Source organism: Dryas octopetala, chromosome 5 (assembly GCF_963921425.1).
Source record: "Dryas octopetala chromosome 5, drDryOcto1.1, whole genome shotgun sequence".
Lineage (NCBI taxonomy): Eukaryota > Viridiplantae > Streptophyta > Magnoliopsida > Rosales > Rosaceae > Dryas > Dryas octopetala.
The window spans coordinates 18,121,965-18,131,408 of NC_141370.1; the positions used below are offsets into that span (position 1 = coordinate 18,121,965).

Sequence of the window (9,444 nt, forward strand, 5' to 3'; positions counted from 1 at the left end):
CCAATCACCAGAAAAGCCAATTCTTAATTGAAGATAAGTTTGAGAATCAGATTGGATAATTAACAGTTGAAAGCATAATATTTTGCAGCACAAATCAGAACAACGGTTTAAAACAAGGGATTTCACGAATAAAGGGAGCCCTACAACCTATAATGAATTCAAGCTTTCATAATAGCTTCACTATAAATTCCATTGAGCTTGTGAATGTCAAGATACATAAACAACAGCAAAATTGAAGCCGCACTTACTGGTATCTCACCTTGTCAAATGGCCTCGAGCATAATAAGACAGAGTCACACAATAGACATTTCAACTATAACTCACTCCTTCGCCACTTACAACCTCACCAATGCAGTAAGCTTTATAAGCTCCATTTCCATCCTCAAGTATTCTGTGGGATGCCTCCTGACTCACAACAAGAACCATTCCAATACCCATGTTGAAAGTTCGCCTCATCTCAGCATCTTCTACTCTTCCGGCCTGGTGTTTGAAATAAGTGAAATAATAAACCAAATATTATACTCACTTCAGATGCCTCTCAAGTCCCAAAAGACATATAGCTAATAAGAAAAGCTAGAAATCCAAAAGTAGGATGCTAGATCAGAAATCTTTTTACCTCTTGGATCCATTTGAAAACAGCTGGGACTTCCCAGGAATCCTTGTAGATGACAGCTCCTAGGCCTTTTGGAAACACTCGAGGTATATTGTCTGTGAAACCACCCCCTGTGATGTGGGCTATTCCCTTCACACCTCCCTTGCTGATTATGTCAAGCACCTGTTTCTCGTTCAGGGAAAATAAAGAGATAAGAGGAGCATTTTCAGCAGCTAGTCAAACAAACACAAGACAATGAGCATAAATGCATAATAATGCAAAGCAGGGTGGTGTTGACCTGCTTAACGTATATCACAGTTGGGGCCATCAAAGCTTCACCTAATGTAATAGCTTCACCAGGTAGTTGGTTCTTCAGAGAAAGCCCACTATGAGCCAGAACCCTGTAATAATATACCAGCAGAAATTTTTTCATGAGGTTAGGATCTAAAGAGTCAGGCTGCAAGAAACATTCTTCAAGTTAATTGCATTTATTACATTCAATATATGAAAACAAGTAAAAAAAAAAAAACAATGTTTCTTTAAGCACCAACCTTCTCACAAGAGAGAAACCATTAGAATGAACCCCGCTAGATGGTAGGCCAATGAGGACATCTCCAGCCACAATGCTTTTCCCATCAATCACTGAATCCTTTTTAACAACTCCAACCGCAAAACCACTGAGGTCATACTCACCATCTGCGTAAAAGTCCGGCATCTCTGCAGTCTGAAAATATATGCAATTCACTGAGCCCTATCAAAGATACGTATAACATGTGCATACAATGGCAATTTGCAAAACAATTATTTAGAATACCTCTCCACCTAAGAGAGTACAGTCAGATTGTTGGCAACCATCCACAATACCTTTTACAACCTGAAAATAGAAAAAAGTAAAATTTAAATAAGCTGCAGTTAGTCAAATGTATTTATGCAATCCAAGCAGCTTAGGCACACTGTCACCTCTACCTTTTCAGCAAGATCAACATCAAGGCGGCTTGTAGCAAAGTAATCAAGGAAAAACAACGGCTTAGCTCCAGAAGTAACAATATCATTGACACTCATAGCAACCTGAGAGTTGAAGTTGATCAGAACAACAATCACTAATGACACATTTGTACCACACAAACATTTAAAATATTAGTATTACCAAATCAATACCAATGGTTTCATGAATTCCAGTGTCAAATGCAAGCTTAAGCTTAGTTCCAACACCATCAGTACCAGCAACAAGGTATGAATCACCTGTTCACCACAAAACTTGATCATCCAACAAGTAACAAAATTCAAACAACCAGAGGAAAACACGACATGGGTAACACAAAAAGTCACATTATATTCATACCCAGAGGGTAAAGACCCCCAAAGCCTCCAATCCCAGGAGCCATCTTTTTAATTCGTTTAACAAGTTCCGAGCCAGCATCTATGTCAACACCAGCATCTTTATACGTCAAACCACCACCATTCCCACTAGCACTTTCACCAGACTCGTTCTTCGACAGTGAAAATACATTTCCAGTCGGCGAAATTTTACTTTCTGAAGCCACAGATAGGCCGGAGAAGCTGTTGGAGAGAGACCCAGATGGGAGTCTGCATAGCTGGGTTTGGGTGGGGTTGGGTTTGGAATAAGAGGGTATGAGCGAAGAGGCAACGCAACGAGAGAGCTCTGTGTTTGGTTTGAAGCTGGTGTACATGGCAGGCAGGAAGGAGTCAGTGATTCACTGACTTGTGTTGTGTTTTGCCGAGAGTGACGGAGCTCAGAAAGAGAGTGAGAGAGAGAAGGGGCGGGAATAAAAAATGAGCTAGGGTTTTTGTTATGTAAATATATGTATTATTCCATACAACTTTTTTTTGGTAAAGTTATTCCACTACAACTTTTGGTTGCTAATTTGTTAATTGTTATTTATTAGAAATGAAACAGTTTTTTATGAACATTTTCATTAAATACCAAGTGGGAGACTTTCTTCACAAAACAATCGGTAGTATTTTCTTTCGACCAAAAAAAAAAAAAAATCGGTAGTATTTTCTTTGTTTTGTTTAGATATTAGTAAGTGAAACAAATTTTGTTTGGGGTCACAAGTTTTGTATAATTCAGATCTTTTTTTACCATCGATTCATTTGTTATTCTACAAATCGATCGGTTAGTCTACGAAGTAAATTATAAATGTTATAGTTGGTAGTATAGTTTAGAGTTTATGAGAATTTAAGCTTCATATTTAGAATGGCCAAAAAAAAAAAAAAAGCTTTATATTTAGATTTGAGAACGGAATTCTAAAAGACTAGATGAAAATCATGAAATGACATAAACTTTTAGTATTTAAATGAAAAATTTTATCGTCTCAACTCTTTAGACCTCAGCTTTTGTGACTTCATAAGGCAGAAAAAAAGAAGATAATTTTATTAAATTTATCTTAACTACGAATTTTTAGGTATTTAAATTGATTGTTACTCATCGGCTCCAGCCCAATTCATTTTTAAGGATATATCATCGGATATGGGTATATCGTATCCAACAAAGGTTTCATATCCTACACCACAATGGCATGTAAGATTGTTGAACAAAGATTTGTGTCTCAATTGCTTGAACAAAAGCCTTTCAGTCTCAATCACAGAACCCCAAACCTTCATATTAGAATGTGCCTATAGGCTTTGGTACAGTGATCAAGTTCTCGATGTGGTCACCAATATAAGCTAATTAAACTGCAGAGATGGGGGAACAAAATAATTTCAATGCCACGCTACAAATAAATTTGAATTGCACTCTTCAACTAGAAGAAAATATTTACAAGATTTAATTTCATCAAGGAATCAAGCCATCTGTAGCACGAAAAGAATGCCAGCAATTTTACAGAACTTGGGGAACACAAAGCCGTGTTAGCAGTAAAAAGCACAAATACAACAAGTGAAATTTTGAACACTACAACCCAGCAACAAAGACAAATTAGAGAAGCTTTGATATAACTTGACAAGATGTCCAGAAGGCTTTTGTAGCAGCCCTTATGATTAAAGGGTTTTGGTATATCCTGTCAAGATCACAAACATAATTAGATCATGAATGAGACAGACAATGAATGCTTTATGGTGCCACTATAGTTAGCAATTCGGAAATGAGAAAACAACATATTAGATCATGCCAATGATTGAAGACACATTGCATGATGATGGTGAGCAATTTAAAACCATCAGATTAGGTAACATTAGATAACCTACCCGATGGCAGTTGCCCCCCACGATGCTACATTATAAATGACTTTGCTTCCATCCCATGCCTTTCGAAGCTTTCCCTTCTTCTTTTTCACTGAGAATGTTTTGCTAAGGGCTACACAAGAATTTTGGAGATGTTAGATTCCATTCCTAAAGTGTGGGCAGCAGACTTAATCAATAGAGCTTAAAATGCATATGAAATAACAGACAGATTTTGAGTTAATTAGAGATTTTTCTATTTCTATTATTCTAAAGTTGGGAAGTTAAAAAAAAATATTGAACTCACCTTCCTGAAGTTGATTAGGGGTCAATTCCTGCAAATCAGACAGCAACCAATTAAAAAGAATAGATACCACAAATAGACTATTATATAATCCAATTTGGTGTATAAAGCATGATCAAAAACCATCTCATTAAATATGATGCACTTTTGGGACAGGCAACAACTAGACAAGAAGTGTTAATCTTTTTTAAATATAAAAGCAGAAATATTTCAAGATATGATTTCCAGTAAACCATGCATAATTACACAATAAAATTATTCTCATCACTTCTGAGGGCACAGTAGTATGTTTAATAGCATGAATATCAATTCACTCTTGCACCTTCAGACACAGCAGAGGTAATCAAATGACAAGAAAGGCTGCAAATGCACAAAGTGTTAATCTGCTGATTAAATTAACAATCATGGATAGGAAGGGTTGGACATGTCAACTAGATAGATTAAAAATGCCAACACTAATGCTACTGCATAATGGTTCATTACTAATGAATTTGATGGTTCCATAACTTAATCTACTTGCATTGCTCCATACAGTTAATGATAGACATAAAAACTAGCATTGAGAAATGTTGGTACACATGCAGTGAGAGCCAAATATGATAAAAGTCTGTCATAATCATGTAGGTCATACATAAATCCAATACCTACCTACCATATAAAAGAATACTAAATAGACTAAAAACTAAAGTTCTACAGAACTGTCACTAAGCAAGCTATTCTTTATGGGGCTATGTTTGGTTTTAAAGCAAAAGCAAGAGCAATGCATCCGTTTAATAGAGATGAAAATGACAAGACGAATGATAGGAGTGACTACAACAAATCGAATTAAAAATTTGTGTATTAGACAAACACTGAGAGTGGCACCTATTGATGATAAGATACAAGAAAAGATACGAACTACCTTAGTCTGTTTAAGGGACAACAGGTATGCAGCCATAAAGCATGCAATACCCTCTACTATATCTTCTTGCCTAACAAGAACATAGTCTTCTTCACCCAAGTTATTATCCTCATCTTCCCATAGGTCATTCTCACTAACCAGATCCCAAGAATTGCCTTCTTCTCCTGCCATACAAGAATAGTTTAGCATGAACACCATAAAGAGAACATAGTCAAGAAGGTGTCTAAAAAGCCTAACTGTGACAACCATCTTCACATGCATACCAGCCATATTTTGTGGAACTGACGCTTGTGCGGACTCTAGCTTTTCAAGGAAGTCAGGGCATTCAACTCTAGACTTAAGAAGACTGCACAACTGCATCCAGATGCAAATGATATGTGAGTTAGAATATGAAAAACTTTGCTAGTGAAGGGCTTAGAATATTAAGTCATAAAATTTAATAGCAAAAGCAAAGTCAGTAATAGAAGGTTTTGTATGACGACATAGTTGGCAGCCACATAATGGCAGATTACATATTGGTTGGCAATTATATGGTTGCCAATTGAAGCAATTGTATTAATCATAAAAAGCTACACCCTTTGCCTTACAAGAAACCACTGTCCACACTCCACAGTTATCAAACCCAACAATCTGTCTGTAGTCATAATAATCAAATGCAAGGTTCACAATTAAGCATAAATAATATACGGAACTGGTCTAATTCTTAGTAATTGACCCAAACAGCTTGATTGCTTACTACTTCAATACTTATGCCAAGAAAGTCTCAAAACCCCCAATCTCAAATTCTCTAACCAAATTTTAAAATTTGAAGCTCTGTTATATGAAAATATAATGTATGCAAGTATACATGTATATTACACATGTAGATTGAAATGAAGCTAGATATAACCCTAAATTCAATTGATCCCCCTAAACATCGAATTTCAAACAAAATCAAGCCCTAAAGATGCTCAATTTCCAACACGCAACCCTAAAACTCATGAAATCATCGAGAATTGATACCTCCTCGGCTTCGCAGTCAGAACGCGAACTGGTGGAGCCCCGGGCTTCTTGTCGACTCTCGTCGTCAGCGACCCCACCACGAGAATCATTATCGTCATCATCGTCTTCATCAAGATCGCCGTCGTCGTCGTCGTCGTCGGCAGCGCCTGGGGTACCGAGCGATTCGAGAGCTCTCTGGCACTGGTCGAGCACGGCCTGCAGAGTCTTCCGCTTGACGCGGAGCTTCTCCGAATCCTCCCTCCTGATTTTCACGGCGGCCGAGGGTTTCGAACCCGAGACCTCGACCTCCATCCCCTCTAAAAAACAACTATTATATATAATTTTATATTCAAATTATCAGTACTATGCGATCGCTGACAGTTTTCCAAGCCCTAGAAGTGTTGTCGTTTGTCGTCGTCGTCGTTATTGTCGTCGGATCACGGAGAACCCTAGAAACGATGGAGGAGGAGGTTTGGGGGTTTTCGAGGAGCGAATTATTGGGGGCGGTTGCTGCTGCTGCTGCTGCAATTTGCAACAACAACATCAACATGTGCTGTTTTTGTTTTTGCTGTTGTTTTTGTTTTGTTTTGTTTTGTTGTGGTGTAATTTTTGTTTTTGTGCTGTGAATTCGATTGCTGCTGGGTTTGGGTTTTGTTTTTCGATTTTGGTTCCGTGGAAGGGAATTTCTCCCACTTACACGGAATGACGGAATGCTTCATTTGTTTCGCAATTATTATTATTATTAATATTATTATTTATTTTTGTAGGTTTTTATTTTTTAAATATTTTATGGTGTTGTTTGAATAATTATTTTGTATAACTATTATATAGTGTTATTAATTATTATAATATGAGTAGACGTTATTAATACTAGCCTCTCCGCACTCGCTCTCGCGAGTGCGAAGCGGCTCTTTCTATTGCGCATACGTTAATTTTTGGGCACATTCTATTTATTAATGTGCACCTTTGAAGTTTTTTTGTTTCTAGTGTAAGAATGTTTCATTTTTTTTTAGATTGGCATCAAATTTTTTAAGTATACACCGTTGATTTGTTACAATAGTTGTTGTTATGTGTCTAAGTATCGGGTTCATCTCAAGTAATACATGCGAGAGGTTGGATTTTCCCTTCTACCATATGCTAACATAAGGAGTGCAATACATTAACTACCATATGCTAACCTGGATGTGGTTTTTAAATTAAATTTTAATTTTAACTAATTTTAACTTATCCTAATAGTACTAACCCACTTATCCAAGACTTAATCAAACACTAATTTAAAGATTACAAATTATTTAACGTAAAAGATATAAAGCTAATTGGCCTTTTTACATGTCAGGCCTTTTTACATGCAAATTGAATGATTAAGATAAAATAAAAAGATATAAAGCTAATTAATAATTGTTAAAACATGATTTAATAATAGTTCATTTATGGTTCCTCTTTTTTAGGAACATGTTCTCTTTCTACTTTTTTTTTTGGTTTTTCAATTTTTTAATTAGTTGATTTGTTTTACCATTGTACCCTCTATTGATAATATTTGTTTAGATTGACATTTGAATATAAGCATGGGCATTTTTTGGTATTTTGAAAATTTCACCTAGCAGCCCTGTTTGCTTTATATATATAGATTATACTCTACAAGTATAAACATTTTATCCACTAATATTATAAAATGAAAAAATTTTTTTTTTGCTAAAATCTATTGATTAAAATGTTAGTTTAACTGTTTAAGTCATATCTTAAATAATATTTTATGTACAATGACGAATGTGAATACTATGACGTATAAATATCTCTTTAAATTTTAAATTATGATAAATTTATCTTTTTGATATAAATTTTAAATTATTAAATTTGTGTATCTTCTTATAAATTTTTAATAAGATTACGTCTTTAATCTTCAAAAAGTTATTGTGTAACGCTTCTAATTAACGATATAGCAATCCTTGCCTAACCATAATAGCCAGTATTGTATGATGTGTGCCGAAACCTTAACAAAATCATAATGATTACTTCATTCTAGGGGATAAGGTTTCAATAAGTAATGAGTCTTAATACTTTTTAGAATTACACGTGGAGTCTTATGATTGGGCTATTTTTGTCCAAATTCTAGCTCAAATTCAAAGTTGGAGATGGGGAGCTTGGAGACAATTAACATTTAACAGTGGAGTATGGAATTCTAACACAAGCACGTGATCGAGAATAACTTACCTGAAACAGGGATACTACACCTGTATCCTCCTCTCTATCTTTTTTTTTTTTTTTTTTTCCTCCTCCTCTCTTTCTTCTCTTTCTCCTCTCTTTCTCTCACTACCGTTATACAAGTCTGCCGCTATTACTAGAGCAGATAAGTTACTCTCCACATGATCTCTCTTTTTCTACTGCCCACAGGCCACAACACAATGCATACCTAAATTTTAGAAACTAAATTATTATAATGTTTTTTTATGAAATAATTTCACATATTATATTATCATATTAAAATTTAATTTCTTTGAAGTATTAATATGTCCGATAGAAATATGCACATAACACTTTTGATCCATAATCCACTATTATATTTTTTATCTTTATAGTTTGTCATGATTTTCACTTATCTCTATTACATTATGCATCTCCGTATTTTATAAAATAAAATTAGATCAAATTTCATATATTAAAAACATAATTTAGCCTTATACATATGTACTTCTGGTGCACTCGTCAACTACGAGTCACCTTTGGATCGAATGATGAGGCCTGGGCTTCTATGTGTTCATCGATTACAACCAGTCAACGAGGGAGGGTACTCATCATGGCTCAGGCTTGTGCTAGTAGAAAAAGCAGCATATGCTATTTGCATAAATGCAATGGTTTAGCCACTGATTAGGGTCTTTCAATTTAGTGGTGGCATGGGCATGGCTGCCAAAATCAGCTCAAACAATTATTTCTCTTTTAAAAGTTGTTTAACACCTCCCAATTTGTTCATACCTCTCATGAGATTGGTAGCCATCATGGCTCATTGGCTCATCTCAATAATGGCTCGTAATTACGTGATTAGGCACCTCTCAATTTTTTCATACCTCTTATGAGATCGGCAGTCGTCTAAGGCGCATCTCAATTAATAGCTCGTAATCGTGTGAACGTTCTGTTTAACATACTTCATAAATTTGATTGCTTTTTTTTACATGAAATCATGCATCATAACTCGTAAATTACAAATTTTATTGTGTCTTGAACAATGAATCAAAATTAGACAGTTTTTGGTACCTTACTTTGGGGCCGATTATATAGAGTTGTAGAGGTCCGATTTAGATGATATTTATATGGTTGTAAAGAGGAGATGCATAGCTTTAAACCCAGTATAAGTTTGCTGAATTTGGTGAAGGTTTGATGGGTCCATTGTCGGGCCAAAGTTGAGATAAAAACTGAAGAAAAAAAAAAACCAGAGTCCTTAATTGACACAAAATGAAAGTTTCAGTCCTTAGTTGACATAAAGTGAAATTA

The 9,444-nt window shown here is 35.4% G+C and overlaps 2 protein-coding genes across 3 annotated transcripts; both read right to left on the reverse strand.

The window, feature by feature from the left end:
- Positions 1-38: 38 nt before the first annotated feature.
- On the reverse strand, positions 39-2,396 carry PUR5 (phosphoribosylformylglycinamidine cyclo-ligase, chloroplast / phosphoribosyl-aminoimidazole synthetase / AIR synthase (PUR5)). Its single transcript, XM_086244222.1, has 8 exons — positions 1,935-2,396; positions 1,740-1,834; positions 1,559-1,660; positions 1,407-1,466; positions 1,144-1,316; positions 891-993; positions 617-775; positions 39-480 (listed from the first exon to the last, which is right to left on the reverse strand). Exons 1-8 carry the CDS (start codon positions 2,281-2,283, stop codon positions 310-312), a joined length of 1,212 nt encoding a protein of 403 aa, XP_086100348.1. The 5' UTR covers positions 2,284-2,396; the 3' UTR covers positions 39-309.
- Positions 2,397-3,304: 908 nt separating this feature from the next.
- LOC147285214 (RING finger protein) lies at positions 3,305-6,612 on the reverse strand. 2 transcript variants are annotated; one of them, XM_086243824.1, is made up of 6 exons: positions 5,980-6,612; positions 5,241-5,331; positions 4,975-5,141; positions 4,080-4,107; positions 3,800-3,908; positions 3,305-3,612 (listed from the first exon to the last, which is right to left on the reverse strand). In XM_086243824.1, exons 1-6 carry the CDS (start codon positions 6,268-6,270, stop codon positions 3,531-3,533), a joined length of 768 nt encoding a protein of 255 aa, XP_086099950.1. In that variant the 5' UTR covers positions 6,271-6,612; the 3' UTR covers positions 3,305-3,530. The 2 variants fall into 2 exon arrangements, with proteins under 2 accessions (XP_086099950.1, XP_086099951.1); XM_086243825.1 differs by having other exon boundaries at positions 4,978-5,141; positions 5,980-6,605.
- Between the last annotated feature and the right edge of the window lie 2,832 nt (positions 6,613-9,444).

Coding starts and splice junctions, on each gene's coding strand:
- PUR5 (XM_086244222.1), bottom strand. CDS start 2,283: ATGTACACCAGCTTCAAACCAAACACAGAGCTCTCTCGTTGCGTTGCC. Junction 1,317..1,406: donor GTACTCTCTTAGGTGGAGAG/GTATTCTAAATA, acceptor ATATATTTTCAG/ACTGCAGAGATGCCGGACTT. Junction 994..1,143: donor GGTTTCTCTCTTGTGAGAAG/GTTGGTGCTTAA, acceptor ATATTATTACAG/GGTTCTGGCTCATAGTGGGC.
- LOC147285214 (XM_086243824.1), bottom strand. CDS start 6,270: ATGGAGGTCGAGGTCTCGGGTTCGAAACCCTCGGCCGCCGTGAAAATC. Junction 5,332..5,979: donor CTGACTGCGAAGCCGAGGAG/GTATCAATTCTC, acceptor ATCTGGATGCAG/TTGTGCAGTCTTCTTAAGTC. Junction 3,613..3,799: donor TGGGGGGCAACTGCCATCGG/GTAGGTTATCTA, acceptor TGATCTTGACAG/GATATACCAAAACCCTTTAA.